Here is a 27,481-nt window from a genome sequence, read left to right on the forward strand (position 1 = left end):
AAAAAAAAAAAAAAAAAAAATCAGGAAAAGTTTGTCAAGAATTGAAGAGAAAGATTTAAGATACCCTGAGGAAGGAAGGGGGCAGTATTTTCTGATTGACGAGGAAAGGAAGAAAGACTGGAGGGACAGGAGACAGAATTAAGACTGAGATTGGAAGTTAGAAAACCAAGATATAAAGCAAAGGGAGGCAACAGCTTGGGGAGGGCCGGAGAACTCTTCAGCAGATAACAAATGTCAAAAAAGTGCAGTCGTTTCTTAAGGAGATCGCAGGTGCCCTAAAAGAGACAACTTATTCTTCCAACTCTCAAAGACTTCAAAATGGAATGATGGATTTTTACTTAATGTTAAAGTATTCCATATATCTATAAAAATGGAAATACTTTAAAAATTACTTTCTAAGCATTTCAAAATCACCTTAGCATAGTAATAGTAGCACATTCTAGTAGTCAGGAAATAGGGGTTATAATCTTGTTTCTGGAAGAGAAATTAATAAATAGCATGCTAACGAAATTAATATATGCATAATCACACGCAAGTACTGAAATGTGACTAAATAAATGTTTTTGGAAATTGTGAAAGAAAATACTGTTTTTCAGGTGGGCGTGGTGGTCTATGCCTCTAATTCCAGCTACTTGGAAGGCAAAAAGAATCAAAGTTCAGGCCAGTCTGGGCAGTTTAGCCAGACTCTTAAGAATTAAAAAGGGCTGTCGATGTACCTTAGAAGTAGAGTTCTCGGCTAGCAAATGTGAAGCCCTGAGTTGGATCCCAGCACCAAAAATTAAAAATGGAAGAGTAGCCGGGTGTGGTGGCACATGCCTATAATGCCAGCACTCTGGGGACTGAGGCAGGAAGATTGATGTGAGTTCGAGACCAGCCTAGGCTACACAGTGAGTTCCAGGTCAGTCTCTACTACATAGTGAGCCCCTGTCTCAAAAAACCAAAAAGAAAAAAAAAAAAATGGAGGAGTAATAGCCACAGAAATAAAGGGCAACCCATAGAGCTGAAAACCTGTTAAACTTTACCATGGGTCATGTGACATCTTGTGAACTGGGAGGTGAATTAAAGTAGGAGGACATCAAAATATATATGCTTCATCTGAGAAGGCATTAGAGGATCTGAGTTTTGTCTGGGCCCCTAATTACCATTTTTCCTATTCTATCATCTATTCCTGTCTCTATAGTCATTGCATGTGATTTATCTATATTATAGTGGAGAATAATAGAGATGTTCTTGCTTTTGTAGATGTCACACTCATTCTTTTGACTATTTCTAGCCCTGCCTCACTTTCTCCCTTGGAATTGCTTCTGATTGCTGTATGGGTTTACAAAATCTCAGGAGCATTCACCTCAGCTGTAGGCTCATGCTTTTGGCATATAGGCCTTCCTCTAAGAGAACCTCAGATGGGAGTAGAGGGGAAGGGAAGTAAAAAGAATTCAGATGTGTTATGTACATGCACCAACTCCCCATGAAGGATGTAATCATTATGTACCACAAATATGTACTCATAAACATTTTTAAAAATTAAATAAAAGAACCTCCTCTTGGTCCAGCAAATCCCTGATGTTTGGCTGCTCCTTACACTTTGCAGGGTCCATGCTTGTGATTCTCAATGGAGAGTGAAAGCACAGATTCAGAATGAAAACCAGCCCCCATCGGCCACTGATTCTCAAGAGACGGAGGCTTCCCCTTCCTGTTCAGAATGCTCCAGCTGAAACATCCAAAGAGGAATGTAAGAAACCCCCTGCCCAAAAGGAGCCTAGCCAAGCACCAGCCTCCAAGGAGGTGGCAGAATCCAGCTCTTGCAAGTTTCCAGCTGGGATCAAGATTATTAACCACCCTACCATGCCCAACACACAAGTGGTGGCCATCCCTAGCAGTGCTGATATCCAGAGCATCATCACAGTACTGACTGCCAAAGGAAAAGAGAGTGGCAGCAGTGGGCCCAACAAATTCATCCTCATCAGCTGTGGGGGAGCCCCAGCTTGCTCTGCAGGACCGCAGCCTCAAGCCCAAAACAGCAGTGATTCCAAGAGTGCAGAAATGTTCACCGAAAAGTCGGGACCAAAGACTGTAGCCAGGGATGTGACTGTTCCTAGACTACCTGGAGCTCCTCCAGGGCACCGTCAGGAGCGCTGTGGTATGTGGTCTGCAGGGCACGAGGGAGGAGCCTGGTTTTTCCTCTGGTGGCAAGGCTTGTAGGAGTATTGTTGCCTGCTACAGACAGACACGCAGCCTGAACCCAGGGAAAGTCCTCATCCTGAAGCCTTGACAGCCTTTTTTATTTTTAATTTTATTGGTACATTTTAGATATCCAATTAGATAACATTCATCATATGGAATTTGTACCTGTACATAGTATATCTTCATTCTTCTTTTTTCCCCTTTCCCTCCTCCCCTTCAACACTTGACACAAAGCCTTTGGACACAGTTGAAAGAATTACAGTTAAGATTTAGCATTTCTATTGCTTTCCTTAAACGTATTGGAAAGGGGTTTGTTCATCATTTGTTTATGTTTTCCATTGGCCTTATAAGGAAGTTAATCTTTCTACATCTTAATAAAGGAACAAAGTGAAACTTGAAGAAAAGTGGCTATTAGCCTTTATAGAAGATTGCCCTTTTTTTTTTTTTTTTTAAGATTGCGTTTATTGCTGTCTAAGGTTCGATGTGGCTCATACCAAAATGCAATTTGAATTTGGTGTCTGAACTTGTCCTGAACCCCCAGTGGGGCAGAGTAACAGCCACAATAGATTCCCCATGTGTTCCCTGTCCTAAGGGTGGGTGATTCCTGACCTCTGGCTGTGCTGGACCTGTGGGCATCTGTCAGGCAGCTAAGTGGGGTCTTGGCTTATTTCTCCTCTAGCTGGCGGTGAGGCAGTGGGCTGCATTCTGGACAGCAGCCTGACTAACATTCAGTGGCTCGGGAAGATGAGTTCTGATGGACTGGGCTCCTGCAGCATCAAGCAGGAAGTGGAGGAGAAGGAGAACTGTCACCTGGAGCAGAGTCAGGTCAAGGTGAACTATTCTGTCACTCGCCAGGGCATCTGAGAGAGTGCAGGTGTTCCTAAGAAGGGACATGGCTCACATGGCCTGCTGGATAGCATTTCTAAGTCCTGACATCAGTGCTCCACTCAGTGCTATTCTGTAGGACTTTGAGCTATTTTCCCACCTGGGATCTTTTTCTCCCCTATTTGTGGCATTTCTTTGAGGACAGATTTCCTTGGCTTTTTCTACATTGCTCTGAGCAGTGCATTTGGTATTCTGCCCTAAGTAGGTCCTCCACAGGTATTCAGGAAATGATTGTAACAAATCTTAGTTTGGGAAGCTGTCTGAACTTTACAGAGGCCTCCCAAGAGTGTGAATGGAATACAACATTTCTCGGGGGGTGAGGGGTCCCGGGGATCAAACTTGGGTCCTTACACTTGTGAGGCAGATGGCAGTACCACTGAGCCAAATCCCCGGCCCCTGGAACACAGTATTTTTAACAGTATAATTTTACTAGATGATATACTGTAATATTAATAGCAAATGTGATTTATTTTAGATGCTTCTAAAACAATCAAAATTGAGCTAAGCCAATTGTGTAGTCTGGGTTGGTTTCTGTGTTGTTCTTTATAGTTGCCAATATGACAGATCTACTGGTAGGTTCTCTTGTATACACCCTTTAGCCATTAACCAACAACCTTTAAAAATGAAAATGTAAGCCAGGTGTGGCAGTGTACACTGGGAGGCTGAGGTGGGGGATTTACAAGTTTGAGCCCAGCCCCGGGAATTTAGTAAGACCCTGTCTCAAAATAAAAAAATAAAGGGCCAGGATATGTAGCTCAGCACAAAGACCCTAAATTCAATCTCCAGTGCTGCCAAAAAAAGAAAAGGAAAGAAAATGTTAATGGTGGCTCACATCTGTAATCCCAGCACTTAGGAGGCTGAGGCAGGAGGATTGCAGGGTCAAGGCCAAGTCTGGGCCACATAGCAAGTTCAATGCTAGTCTGAGCTATATAATGAGAACCTATCTCCAAAAATGTGAAAATTTAGCTGGGCATGGTGGCACACGCCTGTAATCCTAGCACTTGGGAGGATGAGGCAGGAGGATCGCCATGAATTCAAGGCCAGCCCAGAATACATAGTGAGTTCAAGGCCAACCTGAACTATATAACCATATAATGAGACCCTGTCTCAAAAAAAAAAGTGAAAATTTATTTGGATATATACATCAATAAATACTTAAATATACAATTACACTTTGTAAAGTTATATTTCAGCTTTTTAAAATGTGAATGCTGGGCATGATGGTACATGACTATAATCTCAGCATTCGGGAGGCTGAGGCAGTAAGATCACTGCAAGTTCAAATCCAGCCTGGGCTACATAGTGAGACCCCATCTCAAAAAACAAAACAAAATGTGAATGATCAGCTCTTTGGCCAAGATTTAGGCAAATGTGGGCTTTGATTTCCCCAAACTCTTGAGAATATTTCTCTCATACGCACATTCAAATGAGATGGATTTATTCATATTACATCACGAGAAGGAATGGAACTAAGACCCAGGTCTCTTGGTCTGCAAGTCTGAAAAATAGACGTGGAGTAGTATAAAACTAGTGTTTTGAAGACCATAATGTATGTCCCAAGTAGAGCACTTTCAGTTGAAGAGACTGGACTTCCCTTATTATTAGATAATACCTTCAACAAAACAAGTGATGATGGAGAAGTGGTCAGTTCCTTACTGGCTTCTGTCCAGCCTACATCATCGCTAAGACCCTCCCTAGTCTTAAAAGTGTGTTCCACTATGGACAGCAGTCTCAGGCGAGTTTGTGTTTAGTACATTTCTGGGAAGTAAAGTTTTCCTAGGGCTGTTCTCAAGGGGCCATGGTCGTGGGTGCATAGTTCTCACGAGCTCTTTGTCATTCCCTCTCTCTTTCCCTTTGGCTCTTGTACCCCTCAGGTGGAGGAGCCCTTGGGAGCATCAACATCCTGGCAGGACTCTGTGTCTGAGAGGCCACCCTACTCTTACATGGCCATGATACAGTTCGCCATCAACAGCACTGAGAGGAAGCGCATGACCTTGAAGGACATCTACACTTGGATCGAGGATCACTTCCCCTATTTTAAACACATTGCCAAGCCAGGCTGGAAGGTAATCTGTCCCATGATACTGAGAGTTGAGGTCACTGCAGCTCAACAGAATGGTGCCCCGGGAAAGCAGTTAAGTGCAGAGAATGCTCAACTGCTAAGCATATGCATCTTTTGGGTTGTGGCTCAATCCTGCTGAATCTAGGCAAAATCAATTAAAGTTCTTTATCTTTTACTAAAGAAATTAAAGAAAAAGAAGCTGAACCTCATGATCCCAACATTCATCTAAACCATCATATTTCTAGTGGTCAGGGCTTTTCTTCACTTTATACGTCATACAGTTGGTTGATCAGTGTTGGAACTATAAATTAGGTATTTTTTGCTTGTTTTTGCTTGTTTATTGGTATTTTTTGAGACAGTCTGGCCTTGAACTCACTCTGTAGCCCAGGCTAACCTCAGACTCACAGTGATCCTTCTGCCTCAGCCTCCTGAATGCTGGAATTACAGGTGTGTGCCATCATTCCTGGCACAAATTAAGTCTTTTGACTCAACTGCAAGCCAAGGGTGGTTTGTTTTTGTTTTATTTTCCCCACAGTAAATCTCTTCGCACTCTTACATCAACTTAATTTTCTACTTTATCTCACCTACCTATTTTGCTATTGACTGTTACTTTACAGTTTCATTCTACTTTCCTAGCCCTCCAAGACCTTCTCCCCGCCTTCTCGTGCTGAGCATTAAAACCAGGCACATTAGGCAGACACTTTACTACTGAGCCGTATTCCCAGCCCTATTTATTTATTTATTTATTTAGGACACAGGTCTCCCTATGTAGTTCAGGCTGGGGTTGAATTCTCTGTGTAGTCCAAGGTGGCCTCAAACTCAGAGCAATCCTCCTGCCTCAGTCTCCTCACCCAGCCCTTTTTACTTTGAGACAGATTTTCGCTAAGTTACCCAGGCTTCTCTTGAACTTTCAATCCAGCTGCCTCAGCCTCTTGAATAGCATGAAAGGCATGCATCACCACATCTGCTCACACTAAAATCTTTTAATTGAGCCAGGTGTGGTGGTTCTCACCTGTAACCCCAGCAATCAGGAGGCTGAGGCAGAAAGATTGCCAAGAATTCAAGGCCAGCCAGGGCTCCATAGTAAATTCAAGGCCAGCCTATAAAATGAGACCCTGTTTAAAAATACAGAGACACATACACACAAATCTTTTCATTGGTCTTTTGGGTAGAAGTAGGATTTGCAGAGAGGCATATAATCAGAGATAGAGCACTTGTATAGAACATGCCAGCCCTGGGCTTGGTCCCTAGCAATACACATGCACACACATCCGTATACACAAACGCGCGCACATATACACACCCAAAAGAGAAAGAAGAAAGGGAAAGAGAGAAAAAGAAAGAAAGAAAAGAAATGGGATTAGCCAGGAGAGATGATTCCTTCAACTTCTGCTGGGACCAAATGTGGTTTCCTCTTTGCTGATGTACGACACTGAACCTAGCCTTCCCAGCCCCATAGAAGACCTGTCTGGATACCAAGGCTTTGGGCACATCTACTCTCCAGATGGCTCTGTCCTTGGATCCCAGAACCAGACTTTTCACTCCAGCTCTGTTAGACCTTTCTCTGTGCACTGTGGAGTGAACGCTTGCTTGTTTTTCCACAATGCCAAAGGAGCTGACAGTATATCTAGTTCTGGAAAACACAGCCCTGGCTGTGGCTTCTCTGCCCTCTTGGCTGCCCAGCTCGGTCCGCCTCCAGTCTCCACACAAACGTCGAGGCAGAGCTGGCAGGTGCAGAGTTCATGCACGAGGTTCTCCTCTTCACCTTGACCCTGCACTGTGGTGACAGGAGGCTTCTGGCCCATGGCCCTGTAGGCCAGGTCTCTGTCACATTCTTCTTCCCTCTGGAATCAATGGGGTACAGCTGAGGTGTGGGGTGTTGGTGAGTCTGCCAATGGCTGAGGTCACAGGGACTGTGGACAGCCTGTGCCGAGCGGGAGAGGCCCATAAGCTTCAAAGGTAATGTTTCAGAAACTAACGTAGCTGACAGCTGGTTGCCTTTCTCTCTTCCAGAATTCCATTCGCCACAACCTTTCCCTCCACGACATGTTTGTTCGGGAGACATCTGCCAATGGCAAGGTCTCCTTTTGGACCATTCACCCCAGTGCGAACAGATTCCTGACTCTGGATCAAGTGTTTAAGGTGAGTATCTTGGTTTCATCTACATAGGGTCAGCTTGGAGGTCGTGGAGGCCATCTCAACAGGAACAAGCTGTCCTTGGGATGCTGTGTTGATCTGGGAGGGATCTGGGAGGAACCATCTAGGTAGGAACTTGAATAAAACACACTGAATTAAGTACAGTTGCCAAATACCAAATGACATACTTTTGTTCTGGACAGGGACATGGAAAGCACCATTGTGGTCTAAAATAGAGAACTTCTCAGGGCAATGTTTCCTTAGCTCCTCTATAAATAAGAATTACCTGACATACTTGTTACAATATAGCTTTCCAGATCACTCTCTTGGGGTTCCCGATTCCAGGTATCTGATGGGACCAGTAATTTTTATGTTTGCTTTTATTTATTATTTATTGTTGTTTTTGAGACAGGGTCTTGCTACATAGTTCAGGCTGAACTCACTGTGTAACCTAGGCTGGCCTCCAATTTGTGGCAACCCTCCTGCCTCAGCCTCCTGTGTGCTGGGATTACAGGTGTGCACCAAAAGAATTTGTATTTTTTAAAGTATCTCAGGTGATTCTTACAGAGAAAGACTGGGAAACTGCTTTTTAAAAAGCCTTTGGCCTAGAGAACAGAAACTGAGCTACCACAGCATCTTTTTAGGAAGAGGCTATTACTTTGGGACTTAGCTGCTGGTATATGACCATCCTTCTGGGAAGGACAGTTGTCCAGGTTGTCCTTCCACATCTGTTGGGAATAGGTTTCTTCCCAGTCCAGTCAGACTGACCGTGCTGACGGTAACTTCATCTCGTTTCTCTCCCACAATGCTTGGCTGCCACAGCCACTGGACCCAGTGTCTCCACAATCGCCCGAGCACTTGGAATCCGTAAGGCTCTCTCCCTCTGGCTCGGGGCTTGGCCTTGCTTCCTTTCACTGCTTAGCATGGCTTTTGTGGACAGACAAGCTATGACTGAGGGAAGGCGTCCTAGGGCCATGTGACTGCCACCCTAAACACCCAGCTGTTGGGAGTGAGGAACATGTGGCAGCTGGGAACTTGCCCACGTCTCCTCCTTCATGAGCAGCACAGGGCGGCTGAGCAGAGCAGGCACAGAGAAGGACATGCCACTGATGGCACGGGCCTTATTATCTCACTTTTCGGCCTGGCTTTTCTTTGCCACTCAGACAGCTCCATGCTTCAGCGTCCCTGGGGATGGTGAGGCTCGTAGGAGGGGAAGGACTGGGAGGGGAAGGACGTGGAAGGTGTGCCGTCCACCTTCCCCGGAAGCAGGACCTAGGGGGCCGCTCATCTGTTTCCACCCCTCAGGCCCACTTTTCCTTTCTGGACTGTCGTTTAGCCTAAGTGCCCCACCTCAGCTTGGTGGGGTCTGCTGTCCCCTCTGATGAACTCACGTTTCTTTCTCGTCTGCCACAAGCAGCAACAGAAGCGGCCCAATGCTGAGCTCCGCCGGAATGTGACCATCAAAACTGAACTCCCTCTGGGCACACGTGAGTGGAGGCCTTGTTGAGGGGCATATCTTAGCCTCGGAAAATCTGTTCCCAACTCAAAGGGAGGGAGGGATCAGAGCCCAGAGAAGGACAGTGGGAAGGGGTGTGCCTTGGCCCCCTTGGCCCTAATCTCTCCTGTTTCCTTTTAGGGCGGAAGATGAAGCCACTGCTGCCACGGGTCACCTCGTACCTGGTGCCCATCCAGTTCCCAGTGAACCAGTCCCTGGTGTTGCAGCCCACAGTGAAGGTGCCGTTGCCCCTGGCGGCTTCACTGAAGAGCTCAGAGCTATCCTGCCACAGCAAACGAGTCCGTATCGCCCCCAAGGTGAGTGCTCACTGTTTTTCTAGTCATTAAAAACATTGCACCTGCAGCTTGTACAGCACTCTGCTAAGTGTTTGTTGTTGTTGCTGTTTTGGTACCAGGGATTGAACTCGACTTTGTGCTTGTGAGGCAGGTGTGACACCACTGAGCTAAACCCCCAGCCCAGCTAAGTGTTCCTTGAGAAGCTTATAAACTTAGTTGGGTAGAAAAAACAAAAACATAAGGAAACTTTAATAACATATTATAAGAGCTAAAAAAGAATTTGGATTACAATGTATGTGGTGCCAAAAGACCCGTTAGTACCTGATGAGTTTGTAAGAATGCAGACCAGAGTAGTTATATACTAGCTTGGCTAGAAGGGTCCAGAAAGTGTTCACAGGGGACAGGTCCTGCATAATTCCCCGTGGGGTTGGAGGGTGTGGTCTTGCATGTCCTTTGTGTTCCCCACTAGATGCTAGTAGTACCCCATGTGTGACAATCCAAATGTCTCCAGGTATCACCAGGTGTCCATGTCGGGGGAAAATCATTCCTGGTCCAACACCTCTGGTCTAGCTTGGGGAAGTGAGATAGTTTAAGTTAAGGGCTCACTGTGATGGATCAAGTCTGGGCCAAACCTCAGGAGACAGTTTTTTGAGCTGAGGATAATGTATAACCAAAGAAAAGGGCTTCTTGTTCCTTCAGTGAGAGGGAAATAGCATGGACTTGAGTTTAGTGAAACTTGGGTTTGCTTTTCTTTTCTTTTTTTTTAATTTAAAAATATTCTGGGCCAGGGATTTAGCTCAGCAGTTCGGTGGCCTGCCTTATAAGCACAAGGACCCGAATTCTATCCCCAGTACCGGAAAAAAATAAATAAATAAACAAACAAACAAACAAATTAAATAAATAAATAATATTTTTAGGGCTGAGATGTAGCATAGTGGTAGAACACTTGCCTACCATGTGTGAAGCCCTAGGTTCAGTCCCCAGCACTACAAAATAAATAAAAGGAAAGATATTTGAGCCCAGGAGTTCAGGGCCAGCCTGGGCAACATAGCAATGCCCTGTTTCTTCAGAGGAAAGAAAGAAAAAACAAGATAACAGATGTCAGCAATTTAGTATGCTTTCTTCTGTATTTTATCCATGCTTTAAAAATAATTTGTCTATATAGTGATGGCCATTTTATATGTATACTTACAACACAAAATATTGAAAATGTGACCACAATATACACATTTTTCTACATCTTTTTTTAACTTGAGATATGTGCCTCAGCCTCCTGGGTAAACTGAGATTACAAATACGTGCTACTAGGCGTGCCTTTCATCTGAGGATGGTTTGTTTTCATTTTTGTTTTTTTTTGGTACCGGTGATCAAACTCCGGTCCTTGCGCTTGCGAGGCAGTCGGTGGAACCACTGAGCTAAATCCCCGGCCCTCATTTTTTTTTTTTTTGAGACAGGGTTGCCCTGGGTAATCCAGGCTGGGCTGGCCTTGAACTCCCAGTGCCTCCAATTTGGAATACTCCTGCTTTGGCTTCCTGAGTGGTAGGATTATAGGTGTGTGCCACAGTCAGCCACACCTGTCTTTTCCTAAAGTGAAGACATGGCAGTTCTTCTGCATTGCTTGGCATAGTTCAAATTCACTGTTTTCTAACAACATCCACTTAATGTTTCATAGTGTGACCATGTGAATTCTCCTTGCCCCACCTCTATGGGCACATTTTGTTTTTAGGGCTTTGCCCTGTGTAAATACCTTTTTACTGGTCTTTTGTGTCTTTGGGACAGAGCCCCAGACATGAGATTGGAAAAGTACCTTAAATTATAATAAATTTCGCAAGATTGATTTACTAAAAAATGTGATCATTTACATTTCAACCAGCAATAGATGACAAGATCTGTATCTTTGTCAACAATTGCTGTGATCAGTCTTTGATATTTGCCAGTCCAGTGCATGTGACTCTCTCTCTTTGTTAATTTTATCTGTACCAGTAAATTTGAGCGCCTTCTCCTTAAGTCTGGTCACTTGGGGCAGCCTCTGGCACTACTTCATGGACAGTGACCAGTTTGCTGCAGTGTCTGGTTATTTGTGAGCACTCTTTATTGCAAGAACATTAACCTCTGTCCTTTATAATGATATTTTCCTGCTTCCGTTGTTTCTTTTTTAACTTTGTTTATAATATCTGTGGCCACAGTAAAATTTTAAATTTTATATAGTCAAATTGTCTCTCTTCTCTTTCACAGCCTCTGGGCTTCCAATTTTGTTTAAGGAGGTCTGCTGGGCATGGTGGCCCACACCTGTAATCCCAGCACTCAGGTGAATGAGATAGGAGTATTGCTGTGAGTTTGAGGCCAGCCTGGGCTACATAGTGAGTTCAAGGCCAGCCTGAATTACAGAGCAAAACCCTGGGTCAAAAAAAAAAACAGAAAGAAAAAGAAAAAAAAAGGTCATCCTACCCTAGATTGTGCATGTAGTCTCCTAGATTCTCTTTTAGGATTTGTGTGGTTTTCAGGTTTTAATTTTTACATTTAACTCTCTGTACTCATGGGTTCAATCCCCATCATGCCTTCTCAAGTCTTTGTAAGACAAAAGAGCTGGGGTGTAGCTCAGTAGTAGAACACTTGCTTAGCATGCAAGAGGCTCTGTGTTCAATCCCCAGAATCATAATTAACTAATTAATTTAATTTAAAAACAGCATCCACACCAGCATGTCACACGTGTCCTGCCTGGTGGCAGCAGGTTGAATGTGAGCCCTTTTACTCTGTTCCTGCTTCCCTTTCAGGTACTGCTGGCTGAGGAGGGCATAGCCCCTCTTCCCACTGCTGGACCAGTGAAGGAGGAGAAGTCTCTGCTTGGAGAAGGACTGTTACCTTTGCTTCCGGTTCAGTCTCTCAAGGAGGAAGAAACCCAGCCTGGGGAGGACATGCTCCCCATAGGGAGACCCATCAAAGTGGAGAGCCCTCCCTTGGAGGAGTGGCTCTCTCCATGCCCATCTTTCAAAGAAGAGTCATCTCACTCCTGGGAGGATTCATCCTGCTCGCCTACCCCAAGGTCCAAGAAGTCCTTCAGTGAGCTCAAGTCCCCAGCACGGCGTGTCTCGGAAATGCTCGTGATTAAACGGAAAGAGAGAAGGGAGATGAGCCGGTCTCGTAGGAAACAGCACCTATTGCCTCCCTGCGTGGATGAGCCCGAGCTTGTCTTCTCGGAGAGCCCCAGCACATCTGGACAAGCTTTGGAGCACCCTGTCTGCCTCCTGGCAGAGTCTGCAGAACCTGCCCCGCAGCTTGGCTGCCCCCAACAGGAGGGAGGACCTTTCAAGACACCCATTAAGGAGATGCTGCCCATCTCCTCCACGCCAAGTAAATCTCTCCTCCCCCAAACCCCTGAACCCTGGAGGCTCACACCTCCCGCCAAAGTGAGGGGGCTGGATTTCAGCCCTGTACAAACCCCACAGGGCACCTTTGGCCCCTTACCTGACACCCTAGGGCTAGTGGATATGAGCACCACGCCACTGAAAAGCATTCCCCTCTTTGACTCACCTCGAGAACTCCTCAATTCAGAACCCTTTGACCTTGCCCCTGACCCCTTTAGCAGCTCTTGCCCCTCAGACCTGGAAGTTCCCAAGCTAGGGTCCGCAGAACCACAGGTCCCCAGCCTTTCAGCCAACCGTTCTGTGACAGAAGGCCTGGTTCTAGACACAATGAATGACAGCCTGAGCAAGATCCTGTTGGACATCAGCTTCCCTGGCCTGGAGGAGGACCCCCTGGGCCCCGACAACATCAGCTGGTCTCAGTTCATCCCTGAGCTGCAGTCGAGGCCGGACCCTGACCCGCCATTCCAGGCAGTCCCAGGCTCCGTGAGTCCCACACCCTCTGAGTGAGGACTGCGGGCCGGGACTGCACCGCCCGGTGATGCAAAGGCAGCACTCACACCCCAGCCACCTCTGCAAGACTAGATGGGCAGCTGGGCCCGAGAGAGTGACTCCTCTGCTCTCCCTGCCACGAGCAGAAGGGCGGCAATGCCAAAGCAGTGGTGAAAGGGATTAGGCGTTCCCTAGATCCCTTCCACTCTGTGTCCTGCAGTCTCGCTTTCCCTGCTTCTTGCAGCATGGCCTTTGTAAGTAGTGTAAATTCTCTAAGTTACCTTCTAATTATAAATGAAAGTTGGAGGTGGGTAGGCTGACAAGGAGCTGCACTTTGCTTCTGTCCCTTGGTTCAGCTCCCAGAGGGGAGAACCTGCAGTGCATGGTTTCTTCCAGGCCCAAGAGTTCTTTACTGTGGGTAGAGGGATGGTTCTCCCAAGTCTGCTTACCAGAGCCCCTCCTGCCCCTCCCTCCCCACCTCCGTGTATCCAAGCCAGCTTTCCTGCAAGAAGAAATGTGGTTGAAAAGGTCTTGGATTGAGTCAGGAATTGGATTTGGAGATGCAATGGGTGCATCTGAAGCACAGTGGTACCCAGATGTGCCCCGTAAGACGTTTTTCTGATACTGTCCCTAATCATGCCAGGGAGACTAGCACGGACAACAACTCAGGTGGAGGCTGCAAAAGTAGAAAGAACCCCTCACCTGCCTGGTGTCCTTAGCAGCTTTTCAAAGAACCGCCCTAGGCTCAGGCTGGCTGCCTGTATGTGAGCCCACTCGAGAACACTACCACAGCTTACGTACTGAATAAAATCCGGGTGGAACTGCTGGTCTCTGTTTTCTGTCAGGATTTGGAGGGGATTGAAAGAGGTTTCACGGTGAGGAACAGGAAGAGGAACGGCCTGCAGCTGCCCGTGAAAGCAAATGAAGGATGGTGTGCGGGGCTTCCTCATGGATCCCTTCCCACCCCTCCATTCATTCCTTGAGATTGAACTCAGGGCCTTTGCACTAAGCTACATCAACAGCTTTTTAGTTTTTTAGCTGTTTTGTTTGTTTGTTTTGAGACAGGGTCTCACTATGTAGTTGAGACTGACCTGAAACTCACTATGTAGCCCAGGCTGGTCTCAAACTCACAGTGATCCTCCTGCCTCAGCCTCCTGAGTGCTGGGATTACAGGCATGTGCCACCATGCCTGGCCAACAGCTTTTTAGCTTTGAGACAGGGTCCTGCTATGTTGCCTAGGAGTAATTTGCACTTTGAATCCTGCCTTAGCCTGCCAGGATGCGGGGCTCACAGGCATGTGCCACTGTGCCTGACTCTCCCATACTCAGGACCTCCCGTTGGCCAGGCAGGCACAGCACCACACGGCTACATCCCTGGCCCTTGTCCATACCTTTTCTAACACTAGAACTGCTGATTTTCCCAATGCTGTCCTACGCATCCCACCTCTTCCCTGTCATAGTCCTTGTTTGTTCGGACCATTGGGCCTGCTGTTAAGCCCTTGCTGGTCCCTCAATAAGAGTGGCAGGCCCCTGGAGCATAGGGGGAGGGGGAGCCCTCTTGCAGGGATCTTATTACCACCACCAGGAGGCCTCCCTGTTTTCTTCTCCCTGAACTTTCCTGCAAGTCCCTCTCCAGAAGCAGATCCTGTCACTTTATTTTGTAGCCAGAACAGACAAGAGTCACTTCTCTGTCTCACTGGAAAGGCAGGCAGACGCCCCAGAGACTGAAGAGCCTCAGGTGGCAGGTAACGGCTTCACTGTATCATCAGTCAGGAAGTGTCACCATAGCAACAGTAACAAACAATGGTGCCCGAAAGGGGCCCTCACAAAGCTGTCCCTCCTGGCTCAGAGCCCAGAAGAATGACCAACATGCCACCGAGGTTACTCCAACGGCCTAGTGATCCATGTCACAGAAAGCCTCTCCTGCAGGTAATCCTTTTCCTCTGGCTGGGCCAGAGTCTGGCCCTCTGGGCAGCAGTTCTCCTAGGGTGTAAACTCCTTTTCTGCTCAACATTGCAACTTCAGAACAGCCCAGATATGAGGAGGTGCCTAGTTAGCACAGATTGAATGTTGTATCTGAAATGTTTGGTATAGGAAGTCTAGGATTTGGATTTTTTTTTTTTTTTTAAATCTTGGAATGTTTGTATGTAATCTTGGAATGTAGTAATGAGACCTTGCGGGCAGGACCCAAGTCTAAACCCAAAATTTGTTTTATACATACTTTATGCACTGAGGCTTTTTATTCAATATTTTTAGTGTGCCTGTATTTTGCTGACTGATTACTTAAAGGTTAGGTGCGGCACTTTCCACTTGTCATGCCATGTGATGCTCAGGAAGTTTCAGATTTTGAACATTTTGGATTCTCAGAGATGTTCAACCTGTACCACATCCCGCCTCCTAGCCCGTTGGTAGAAATGACTTAGGGGACAAGGCCCAAAATAGGCTAGGCGTGGTGGCACAGGAGGATTGCAGCAAGTTCAAGGCCAGCGGGGGCTACATAGTGAGTCCTTGTCTAAAAAGAAACAAAAGAAATGCCCTGGAGTAAATGGAGAGAGGCATTTAAAAGATAACTTTCATCCTAGCCAGGCCACACGCTGAGCACTGCAAGACTGTCTAACAGCAGTGGCCCAGGTCCCCAGTCTACCATTCATTCAGACACAATTTCCCTTTGGCAAAGGTGTATTTGGGCTCATGGCTTCAGAGGCTTCCATCCATGGTCACTAGGCTATTGGCCTGGCCTGTGGTGGCCTGGGACATCACAGTGGGAGCACACAGTGGAGGCCTGTGACCCAGGAAGTCAAGAGAAAGGGAGGAGGGTTCCACTATCCCCAAAGGCCACCATCACGGACCTCACGGACCTCAACTAAGCCCTGCCTCCTAAAGGAGTCACCAACACCCACAGCACCATAGGCTGGTGACTAAGCTGGCAGTCATGGGCCTTTGGGGACATTTCAAAGCCATAGCAGGATGGTGACGAGACTTGCCTATAGACTTGTGAGGGTTAAACGGGACATGTGCAAGCATCGGGCAGTGTTGACACAGATTTGCTCCAGTTTAATCTTCTGGTGGAGACAGGTGCAGAAAAGGGAAGGAGCTAACACTCTAAATGCTTTCTGTATTTTCATTTTATTTTTAGTTAAAATTTTTTTTATAGGGCGGGGGATTCAGCTCAGTGGCATAGCACCTGCCTGGCAAGCACAAGGTCCTGAATTTGATCCCTGGTAGCCCCCCCAAAAAAATTTTTTTAGGGCCAGGGATTTAGTTCAGTGGCGCCATGACTGCCTTGCAAGCACAAGGCCCTAAGTTTGATCCCCAGTATCAGGAAGAAAAAAACATTTTTTTTTTTTTTGAGACAGGGTTTTACTATGCAGTTCACACTGCCCTTGAACTGAGCACCAAGCCCAGTCTGCTGTCAAACTCTTGGTGATCCTTCTAGCCCAGTTTCTTGAGTTCTGGGATCATAGGCATGTGCCACCACACTGAGCTATACTGGCATTCTAATGAGAAGTCAGAGGTAATGGTGCTTGCTCTAGGAGACTGAGACAAGAGAATCAAAAGATCAAGCCCACAGCAAGGGATTTAGCTCAGTGGTTCCACTGCCTGCCTAGCAAGCAAAGGACCCCCGGTACCAAAAACAAAAAACAAAACAAAACAAAAAACCAGTCCAGATTGGACAACTAGGCAAGATTCTGTCTTAAAATTAAAAATGTGAAAAGGGCTGGCTATAAAAACTCAGTGCAACCTGGGCTGCAGTGAATTCAAGGCCAGTCCTGGCTACACAATGAGTTTGAGCCTGAACTACATAGCAAGACTGTCTCACACAAAACAAAACAAAACAAAAAACTCAGTGCAAAGTTCCTGGCTCCAATCATCAGGGCTGCTGCCAGAAAAGCAAAAGCCAAGGGCTTATGCCAATGAGAAAGAAACACTAGAAGGCGCCTGGGCTGCTATTTGGAGAGGGGCTTTCCATGTGTCACCAGGCATCATCAAGAGCACTGGAAGGTGGCTCTCTGGGATGGCTGTCGTGGGTCACCTCTAAGACCACAGACCAGAAAGAGGCCCAAGCCAGGAACGTGGGGCCTTCAGAATGTGGGAGGGAGTTGAAGATGAAGAGTAAAAATTGAGATGTGAGGGCTGGGGATTTAGCCTAGTGGTTCCGCCGCCTGCCTCATCAGCGCAAGGACCCAAGTTCGATCCCCAGTACCAAAAAAAAAAAGTTGAGATGTGGGAAATCAAGCCCATAATATGGCCAATGAAAAGAATAAGGAAGGGAGATTCAGGTGACAAGGTGGAAAATAGTGTTGTCATTTTGGGGGGCAGGAAGGAGAGGTGGCTCCCTGCCAGGCTGCTGTGTCCCAGAAGAGTCCTGGGTGGGAGGAGGCTGGTAGCTTGTGCCTAGGAAGCAAACCTCAGGGCCTGGCCTGTGCTGTGTCCCCGTGGGCACAGGCATTCCTAGGCTCTGGTTTTCTCTTCCTAGATGGCCCAAGTCAACGAACTCCTCCCCCAGTACCAGACATGGGCTCAGCGCCAGTTCCTCCTTCCTTGTGAGTCCTGGGAGTTCCCTGGCTTCACCCGGCAAGCCTACCACCAGCGGGGTCTGCAGCAGCCCCCGTGCACAGAAATCAAGTCCACCGTGCGTCAGCGGCTGCTCCACCCTTGGCAGGGTGCAGCTGAGCACATCTGGGGCTTCCACACGTGGCTCGATGTGGGGCGTCTCCCTGCCACCTTCCCCAGGCGGCCAGACAGGCCCTACGACAGCAACGTCTGGCGCTGGCTCACACACTCCCAGGCGTGTCGCCTTCAACCAGCAGAGCCCCGGGTGCCCCCTCCATCCAGGATGGGGCCAAACAGCTTCCTGACCTTCATCTGCTCCATGCCCATCTTCTTGGATGGAAACAGGAAGACCCAGGTGATTCTGAGGACAGTGAAAGAGCTGGAGGAAGCAGAGAAACTCAAGCTGAGGAGTGAAATGAGAGCACCTCTGCTGGATGCCCACGGCAACACCCTGCCCCGTGAGAACTTCAGGAAGTAAGACCAGCCCTCCTTGGGGGGCACCTCCTTGCTGTGGGCCAGCCCCCACAAACCCCTTTCCTGTTTCTGGTGTCTCTGTACTCCAGCCCTCCTACATATTGTCCTCTATCCTTTGTGCTTTTCTTCATAGTGCTGGGGATGGAACCCAGGGCCTCGTACATGCTAGACAAGTGCTCTAACACTGAGCTGCACCCCAGCTGGACACTTGCTTTCAGAATACAGTACAGCCAGAAAGATTGGTGGGAGTAGGAAAAGACCAGCAAGAGGAGGCACTTAATCACTTAACTTCAGTAAAGGGGGGACAATTTATATGATCTGAAGAGTGCCACTTACTGATAACACCTGCTAGGCTCTAGGGACACTGGGGACTGTCATTCAGTCTCTGTCCTCAAGACAGCCATCAAAACCAGGCCATGCAGCACTCAGGAGGCTGAAACAGGAGGATTACAAGTTCAAGACCAGCCTGGGCTGCATAGTAAGATCTTCTCTGAAAAAAAACAAAAATCAACCAAACAAACAAAAAAAGAAAAATAAATGAACAACAGCAAAATAACAATAACAAAAACTACACCATGCCTGTGAGTGCCCACATCATGAGACAGACAGTGGGAACCCTAAGAAAGCCCATGATTGTTTCGTGAGTGTGTGTGGTGCTGGGGATTGAAGACAGAGCCTTGTGTGTGCTAGGCAAGTCCTCCATCACTGAGCTACAACCCCAGACCTTTATTATTTTTTAACAGGAAAAAGAACACATAAAACTTATTACATGTCTAAGGCAGGAAAGTATAGTATTCGGCTCCAGGAAGTCCATTATTAAAGGACAGAACTGAATGAATGCTATGGTGAAAAGGCTTGGAATTAAATCCAAATTATATCACTTTGACAAATTGCTCAGTTTTTCTAAACTCAATTCCATCACTGATAAAGTGGGTTTCATAAATACCTACCTCACCTGTGTGAGGGTAAGATGGATTAGTTATTCTAGGTATGCTGGTGCCGTCTGCAATCCCAGCACTCAGGAGGCCGAGGCAAGAGGATGGCAGAGTTCAAGGCCAAGCTGGACCACATAGTGGGTTTAAGGACAGCCTGAACAGCATGGTGAGGTCTGGCACAAAACCAAAAAAAAAAAAAAAAACCCCAAAAAACCCAAAAAACAGACAGGCTAGTGAATATGTGAAAGAGCTGAGCCAGGGACTAGGGCGTGGAGCACTGGTGGAGTGCTGGTCCAGCATGTCCAAAGCCCTGGTCCATCCCTAGCACCAAAAAAGAAAGGAAGGAAGGGGGGAGAAGGAAGGAAGGAAGGAAGGAAGGAAGGAAGGAAGGAAGGAAGGAAGGAAGAAAGAAAAAGAGAAAAAAGAAAAAAAGAAAAAGACATAAAAACCAAGCCCAAATGAGATTTTATTGGAGAAGCTCAGGAGGAACTGCTGTGAGCACCCTGGCACCATCTGTGCCTGCCCCTCCCGGGTGCTTGGTGTGAAAGCCAGGGGTGAGGGTGGAGGGGCAGAAAGCCTGCAGAGGGTTGAAGAGGGGTGGTCGGAGCAGACAGAGATTGAAAGGGGTGGTCTGGGTCCCAGCTCCTCCCTCCGGCCCACTGGGGATCTCAGTCTCCAGACCTGTCCAGACGAGGTGAGGAGTAGCGCAGGGCTTTTGTCTGCAGTAGTTGATGTGAAGCCTGTGATGGCTAATCGGCAATAATGTAGATCCAGAGGTGAATAAGACTTAGCACCCTGCTCGAAGAGATCCACAGTTGAATCTAATCCCTTTAGCTGTATTGTTTAATCCCTTGAGACTCTCTGGGTAGAAACTCATTAACCCCATTTTACACATGGGGCACCTGAGATGGACAGGTCAAGAATCTTACCCAATTTCGGACAGCCCTAGGTCACAAACTTGCTATCGGATCTTAACTTAAAATTTTTTTGTTGTTGTTTTTTTGAGACAGGATCTCACTGTGTAGCTCGGGCTGACCTTGAGCTCACTATAGCTCAGGCTGGTGTTGAGCTCTCAGCAGTCCTCCTGCCTCAGCTTTCTGAGTGCTGAGATTACAGGTATGCACCATCATGCCGGGCTTTTTAAAACTGTTTTGAGCCTCACTTTTCTTCACCGACTATTAGAGAAGAGCCCTGTCCTTACCAGTTTGGTAGGAGATCAAATGGCACAAGCAGAAGGGGCGCAAGAAGTGGCATCATCAGTACAGCATTTCCATGAAAGGAGGGTGCTGCCGAGGCACAGCCCCTGGAGTGGGCATGAAGGAGAGCATGGGCAAGACTTTTCATTTGATTTTTTGGCAGTGATGAGAAGGGAACCCAGGGATTTGAGCAGACAGGCTCTACCATGGAGTCACATTCCCAGCCTCAGGCAAGTGTTAGCTGCTCACAGAGGAAGTGATATTTGAGCTGCACCTTAAAGGAACTGTGCAAACTAAGAGGTGGAGAGAAGAAAGACGACTGAGAGGAAAAGCCTGTCAAGTCTGGTTGTTCCTTCTGAGCAGCTCTGTAAGAGAAGAGTAAGGAAAATTGTTCTACAATGACTGTGGGTCCTGGGGTGAGGTCAGTGGCACTGTGCACTTAGCATGGAGACAGCCCTGGTTTAGTCTCCAGCACCAAAGAGAAGAGGAAGAGGAAGAGGAGAAGTAGGAAGAGGAAAAAGAAAGAAGAAGGAAGAGGAAGAGGAAGGAAGAAGAAGAAAGTTAGATTCTGGATCAGCCAGAGAGCACTGAGGCAGCAGTGCCCAGAGGACTCCAGATATAGGGAATGTGGGGAATGTTATGTGAGTTGTAAGGCACTGGGCTCTCACTGGGAAATAAACAATTAATTATAAATGCAGGAGCTCTCAATCCTGGCAGCAGATGAGAACAACCTGGACTCTTTAAAAATGCTGAGCAGCCGGGCGTGGTGGTGCATGCCTGTAATCCCAGCACTTGGGAGGCTGAGGCAGGAGGATTGCTGTGAGTTTGAGACCAGCCTGGGCTGCATAGTGAATTCCAGGTCAGTTTCAACTACATAGTGAGACCCTGTCTCGAAACAAACAAACAAACAAAAAAAGCTGAGCATCAGTCAGGGCACAGTGGTGCACACCTGTATCCCAGAACTCAGAGGTGGGAACAGGATGACCACAAGATCATCTCAGCAAGATCCTGCCTCAGAAAAGTTAAAGAGGGCTGGAGATGCAGCTTGATGAGAAGGTCCTGGGTTCAATCCTCACCACTACGAGAAAAAAAAAAGGCTGAACCCCACCCTGGAAATTCTAATTAAAATCTCCAGGGCAGAGCTTGGGCATGGTATTTATTTTACTTTTGGTGCTGGTGCTGGGGTGCATACTAGGCAAACATTCTATCACTGAGCTGTACCCCTCTGCTTGTGGTATTGATAAAAGGTCCCCAGAGTGGTTCTAATGTGCAGTCATGGCTGAGAACCCCAGAATAAATCAACAGCAGCAAACGGGAATGTCTGCTGCAGCAGAAAACCTGCAACCATTCAACTATTTTTAAAAAGCAGCCTTGGGCATGGTGATGCAAGCCTGTAATTCCAGCATTCAGGAGGCTGGGGCAGGAAGATTGCTGTGAGTTCAGGGACAGCCTGAATTGCAGAATGTGAATCTGTCTAAACGCTCCCCCCAATAAAAGCCAATTTTCTATAATTCCATTTATTTTATTTTTATTTATTTTTGATATCAGGGATCAAACTCAGGTCCTTGAGCTTGCAAGGCAGGTGGCAGCACCACTGAGCTAAATCCCCGGCCCTACAATTTCATTTAAATTCTATGGACCAATAAAGAAGTTGCTGGCTTGCACTGAGTTGAGTGGCCTTCCCACAAGCACTTTGTTAGTGGACAAGGAAAACCTGAGGGTCAGTAAGAATCCCGCTGGGTGTGGTGGTGCACACCTGTAATCCTAGCACTTGGGACGCTGAGGCAGAAAGATCTCCACAAGTTTGAGGCCAGTCTGTGCTACATAGAGAATTTAAAACCAGCCTGAACTACATAGTGAGACCTGTGTTAAGACAACAACAACATAAAAGAATCTGGATGACATTATATACAATATGTCAAAAGAGTGGAAGATTTACTAGCAACACTATATAGCTAGTAAATTATCTATATGGATATAAACATGTGCTCTCACTGCTTAACACTAAAACACACATAGGACACAGTGCAGACCATTTGACATAGAGGAGGTGGAAGAGACTCCTGCAGCCTGGTACCCAGGCAGCTGGTGAAAGACAAGATCACCCTCCCTTCCCAGCCTTTCCCATCACACCTTTCGAGGTTCCTTGACCTCTCTTCCCTCTCCATCCCGCTTCCCAACAGGTCCTGGCACAAATCAGCTGGGGGATGGTTTGAGTTTTGAGCCTCCCGCTCCTGCCCAACGCACTTCCCACTGCTCTAGCCAGAAGCTGGCCCTGCCCAAACCCTCTGCCTCATCACCAGAAGAAGGTGCTAAAGCTGGCCTGGCTGCCCAGTGTACCCCTGAGCAAGGGCCTCGTAAGGGATTACCAGGCCTTGCTAGCGGATCGCATTGCGCTGCCTCTCCACCATCTGTCCACCACACAGCACGGCCAAGCCTCGGGGAGGAAGAGGAGGAGGCCTGGACACATCTAGAAGAGGCTGCAGACAGTGAAGACCATGGCATGCACGCACACACTCCCAGGTTCCTGTTTCCAGCCCATGTTCCTTCAGCAGGAAGCTTCTGGTAGCCAAAGGACTCTGACTTTATAGAACAGCTTCTCCACCATTTTCCCAACCTCATGTCACCTTTGTACCCTGAGTTCGTGAAGATGCTATTGAAAATCTCAGTTGTTATATTTCTTCCTCAGAGAACTCTTGCAGCAGGTGCGAGGACTGGGGCAAGGAGGGTGGATAAGGCAGTAGGACAGGGGAGGAAGAAAATGCAGGGAGAGAGGGAGAAGGACAGGGAGGATAGGCAGAGGGAGAGGGAGGAGAGGGAGAGGGAGAGGGAAGAGGAGGGGGAGGGAGAGAAACACTATGAGAAATGTGGGGGAAAGGATGAGACTCCCGTCATTGCCCATTTGGAATGAGTCTGGGATTGCTGAGCAAAGAGCTCTCAGGCAAATGTCCCTTCACGTTACCCTCCCTGAAACATCTGCTATCTGGACAAAGCAAGATACACTGTGCTCAGGTGCAGGTCTCCTGCAGGAGCTTGGGGAGTGGAGGTCAGGCCCAGCTGGTTCTGTAGGGTGGAAGGATGGGCCAGTAAGGCCTGGGGAGGGTCAGACAGGCCTTTGGAGAGCACAGGAGTAGAATGAAGTAGAGACTCAAGACGAAAGCCAGAGTGGTTGTCCTGGAGCATCACCAAGGGCCTGAGGCCTGTGCTGCAGTGCACTCCGAGGACCTCAGCTTTTGCCAAGGGGGAGTCAAGGCCTCGAGTGGAGGCAGCCAAGGGCAGCTGTCAGGAAGGAGCTGAGCTGGCCCTGCTTGGGGCTCAGCTGGTGGAGAGCACTGAGTAAGTGGATGGCGAGGCCCCACTTCACCTCCCTGTGAGTCAGTGGCCTGCCCAGCTGGCTTCCTACCCACTGGCCTCTCCTTGTTCAAACCCCGCCCCACAGGCACCCAGGAATCACCACATCACAAACTTTGGGCATTGGTTTCACTAGTAACCAGCTGTGTGACCTTTGGGAAAGTCTCTGCTCCCCTCTACTCAATGGGAGTCACTGGGGTTTAAATAAGTGGGATAAATAAAATAAGTGAAGTGTTTGCAAAGTGTCTGGCACACTGTAGGCCGTCCCGGGATGAAGCTATCAATAGCTGCTCAAAGAACAAAAATGATCAACAGAATATTGTTCATTCATAAAAAGGAGTAGAGTACTGATAGGTGCGGCAGTGTGGAGGGAAAGAAGGAGACACAGGGTTAGGGATGTAGCTCAGCAGTGCAGTGCAAAGCCTTGAGTCCAATTCTCGGTACAAAAAATAAAAAAGGAGATGACACAAAGGCAACGTAGAGCAGTATGATTCTACCTATATGAATGCCTAGAAAAGGCAGGTTCATAGAGACAGAAAATAGAGAAGTCACCAGGGGCTTTGAAGGTAGGATGGTGGTGTTATTGTTTAGGAATAGAGTTTGTGCTGTGGCTGATGATGAAAAACTTCTGGAACTAGACAGTGGTGATGACAGCACAATATTGTGAATGTTCTCTCTTTTTTTTTGAAACAGGGTCTCACTTTATGTGCAAGCTGGCCTTGAACTCACTATGTAGCCCAGGCTGACATTGAACTTGCAGCAATCCCCCTGCCACAGCCTCCCAAGTGCTGGGATTATAGGCATGCACCACCACGCCTAGCTATTGTGAATGTTCTTAATGCCCTAGATTTGTAAACTTACAAATGATTAAAATGGTAAATTTTATAGTATGTATATTTTACCACAAAAATTTTGAAAAAAGAATAAAGTACTGATATGTGAATAAACCTCAAAAACATCATGCCAATTAAAGCAGCGGGAGAGAAGGTGCCTGTGGTTTGTGGTGGTTTAGGTTTGGTTTGAGCTCATGTGTGGTAGGCATGATTTCCAGTGTTGCATTGTGACAGGACAGGGGCCAATGAGAAGAGTTTAGGACACTGAGGGCACTGACCCTCAGAAGGAATTAGTACTGATCTGGCAGAGTGAATTAGTTGTTCTCAAGAAAAGCTGTCATAAAAGAGCAGGAACCCGGCCTCTATCAGCTCTCTGGCTTCCTCTTGCCATGTGGTCTCTCCTTTTCTCACACCCATCACGATACCATCCATGGTGTGCCATAGTCCAGGGGCCCTCACCAGAGTGGAACAGATGTTGGCACAATGTTCTTGAGCCTCCAGAACTATGAACATAATAAGCCTCTTTTTTTGTAAATACTTGGCCTTGGTATTTTATTATAGCAATGGAAAATGAACTGATACATTGTGCAATTCATTTATATGATATATCAAGGACAGACAGGTGGACATAGTGGCACACGTCTGTAATCCCTGCACTCAGGAGGCTCAGGCAGGATGATCGCTGTGAGTTCGAGACCAGCCTGGGCTACATAGTGAGTTCCAGGTCAGTCTCAACTACATAGTGAGACCCTGTCTCAAAAAAACAAGGGGGCGGGAAGGACAGACAGATCCACAGAGCTAGAAGTTAAATTGATAGCTACCAGGTACTGGAGAAGGGAGAAATTAAAACTATTTTGAAAGTAAATGTATGTGATAATTGTACATTATCAATGAACTAAATTCTACTGACATGTAAACTTTATAATGGTAAATTTTATGTCACAAATTCCATCTAAATTAAAAATAATTATAATACACATGAGTTGTGTAGTTTCCCACTTTTCTTTGCACTTCAAGTCTATAATTATGTTATATAATACTCCTGGCCTTCCACCTATTATCATGGTGTGTGTGCATGTGTGTGTAGGGGCAGAACTAAGGGTTGAAGGATTTTCTGAGTACTTCAGAGGAGTATCCATTCTCCCTACTCTGGATTAAGAATAATGGTGAAAAGAAAGGGCTCCCTTTACATAGGACCCAACATTGTCAGTGGTAAGCAGGCCATTAGGAAACAAGTCTAATGCCCTAAAAACATTTTTTTTTTGAGATAGGGTTTTGATATGTAGCTCAAACTGGCCTCAAACTTGTGATTCTCCTGCCTCAGCCTCTCAAGTGCTAGGCTTATAGATAGGTACCACTATGCCTGGCTGCATTTTTGTTTTTGTTTTTGCAAAACAAATCAAACCCAGGACTTCACACATGCTAGGCAAGTGCTCTGCCACTGACCTATACCCCAAATCTCTAATGCTCTCGGTTTTATTTATTTATTTATTTTGGTACCGGGCATCAAACTCAGGTCCTGAGCTTGTGAGGCAGGCACCAGAATCACTGAGCTAAATCCCCAGGCCCCTTGGTGTTTTTTTTTAGATGGACAAGTGATGTAGCTCAGTGGCACCGCACCTGTCTTGCAAGTGCAAGGTCCTTTGTTCGATCCTTGGTACAACAACAAGAAAACCAAACAGCCCCAGGACCAAATAGTCCCCATCTTCCTGGTGGTAAAATAGGAGGCAGGAGCTAGGATGGCAGGGCCTGTGTTGTAATCCTGTTCTTCAGGCCACATGTCTCCTCTCCAGTGAGCAGACCTGGAGACACTTCGGGGGTTAATGTGAGGATCTGGGGAACAGGAGGAAGGAGGCCACTGGGACTCTTGAGAGCAAGTTTCCCCTCTCTGGTCTTCAGCTAGTGGAGGGGAGAATGGAAGTGCATCACATCCCCATCTTGCCTGGCCCAAGTCACCCAACAAGCCTCAACCTTAACTGGGACTTCTACCCTGTCCACTTCATTCCCACAGCCTCCAGAGTGGCCTCTTCCTTGCTGGTAGAGTCACTAGAACAGTCAGGCCCTCTTGTCCACTGACCTGCTAGGGTGGCAGGAGCACAACTACTGAAGCCCCTGAGCTCCTGTGGGCCTAGTGATCTGAGGGACAACATCAGCCACCCATGCTCTGGGCTTGGGCACTCTACTAATTCCTAGCTCAGCCTGCATGTACATGGCTGGCAACCACGGACACCTCCCATTCCTGTCTCCCCCATATTAATGAATATGGTGCTCTTGAAAGCTTTGGTGGGCTGGGCTCAGAAGTCCCTGTAACCTGGGCCTATGTTCCCTCCACACCTGCAGTGTGGCTTGGAGAAAGCAGAGAGTTGGATTGATAGACACTCTTCTCTTTGCACATGCCTAGCATGCTACTTTCTGGAATACTCTTGGCCCTTCTGACACACCAGCTTCAAGGACACTGATAATCCCAGCACAGAATGCCTTAAGGACCACTTTTGGGCCAACATCGCCTCTTCCTATGGGCCATGGTGCCATGACTCAGGCTGAGAGACAAGTCCAGGCTACTGAGTTGCTGGGCCCTGAGGATTATGCAGGGCCAAGCATGTGTCCAGCCAGGGCTTATTATTATACTGTGTGCCAGGGTTGGTCATCTAGTAGCTGTGCTCTAAAATGCCCCTTTGCTGCTCCCGGAAATGACAAATCAGAGCTCAAGTCCTATCAGTATACTTCCTGTATGCTATAAAGCCTCTCCTAGTACCCTCAGTCCCCTGCCACACACACCTTCCTTCTCTGGCCAGGACCCCGGAAGGGGGTGCACCCTAGCCTGCCAGCCACAAGCCCTACCAGCCCTCCCTCTCCTCTTGGGCTGGTGTTGTCCAGCCAGAGCCACATTCCCTATGCTGCAACCTCAGGAAATCGGTGTTTGATGGGGCTGCTTCTGCCCATTATTTCCTTCCTCCAACAGAGGTCCTCCCATCAGAGGAGAGCTGCAGTCTAGAGACCCACACTTCAGCCGAGGACATAAACAGAATTCATGTCCCAAAGAGACAGGGCAGGCAGTGGAGTGTGTGGAGCTCGGAGGGTACATTTCTTAGCAAGCACTTACTAAGGACCCGTAGCATAGTCTGATCTAGGCACTGGCGTAAAAAGATAATTGGGATATGGGCCTGACTTCAAGGGCTTCTTAGGCTGGTGGAAAAGCAAAATCCAGAAATAACACCCATGAAATGCAA

General features: G+C 47.4%; 2 protein-coding genes across 6 annotated transcripts; both read left to right on the forward strand.

Annotated features, from left to right (window-relative positions):
* The first annotated feature begins 1,588 nt into the window (after positions 1-1,588).
* Positions 1,589-13,733, forward strand: Foxm1 (forkhead box M1). 5 transcript variants are annotated; one of them, XM_010611550.2, is made up of 8 exons: positions 1,589-2,137; positions 2,861-3,012; positions 4,941-5,132; positions 7,142-7,270; positions 8,087-8,131; positions 8,679-8,751; positions 8,901-9,076; positions 11,830-13,733. In XM_010611550.2, exons 1-8 carry the CDS (start codon positions 1,636-1,638, stop codon positions 12,925-12,927), a joined length of 2,367 nt encoding a protein of 788 aa, XP_010609852.1. In that variant the 5' UTR covers positions 1,589-1,635; the 3' UTR covers positions 12,928-13,733. The 5 variants fall into 5 exon arrangements, with proteins under 5 accessions (XP_010609852.1, XP_010609853.1, XP_010609854.1 ...); XM_010611551.2 differs by having other exon boundaries at positions 8,682-8,751; XM_010611552.2 differs by having other exon boundaries at positions 2,861-3,006.
* A 932-nt stretch (positions 13,734-14,665) lies between these two features.
* Tex52 (testis expressed 52) lies at positions 14,666-22,706 on the forward strand. Its single transcript, XM_010611556.2, is given in 4 exon segments — positions 14,666-14,837; positions 17,386-17,936; positions 22,251-22,282; positions 22,285-22,706. Coding segments are annotated over 4 exon segments (966 nt in total). The 5' UTR covers positions 14,666-14,711; the 3' UTR covers positions 22,542-22,706.
* The last annotated feature ends 4,775 nt before the right edge of the window (positions 22,707-27,481 follow it).

This window comes from Fukomys damarensis, unplaced genomic scaffold (assembly GCF_012274545.1).
Source record: "Fukomys damarensis isolate Sample0158 unplaced genomic scaffold, DMR_v1.0_HiC HiC_scaffold_19, whole genome shotgun sequence".
NCBI classification, from domain to species: Eukaryota; Metazoa; Chordata; class Mammalia; order Rodentia; family Bathyergidae; genus Fukomys; species Fukomys damarensis.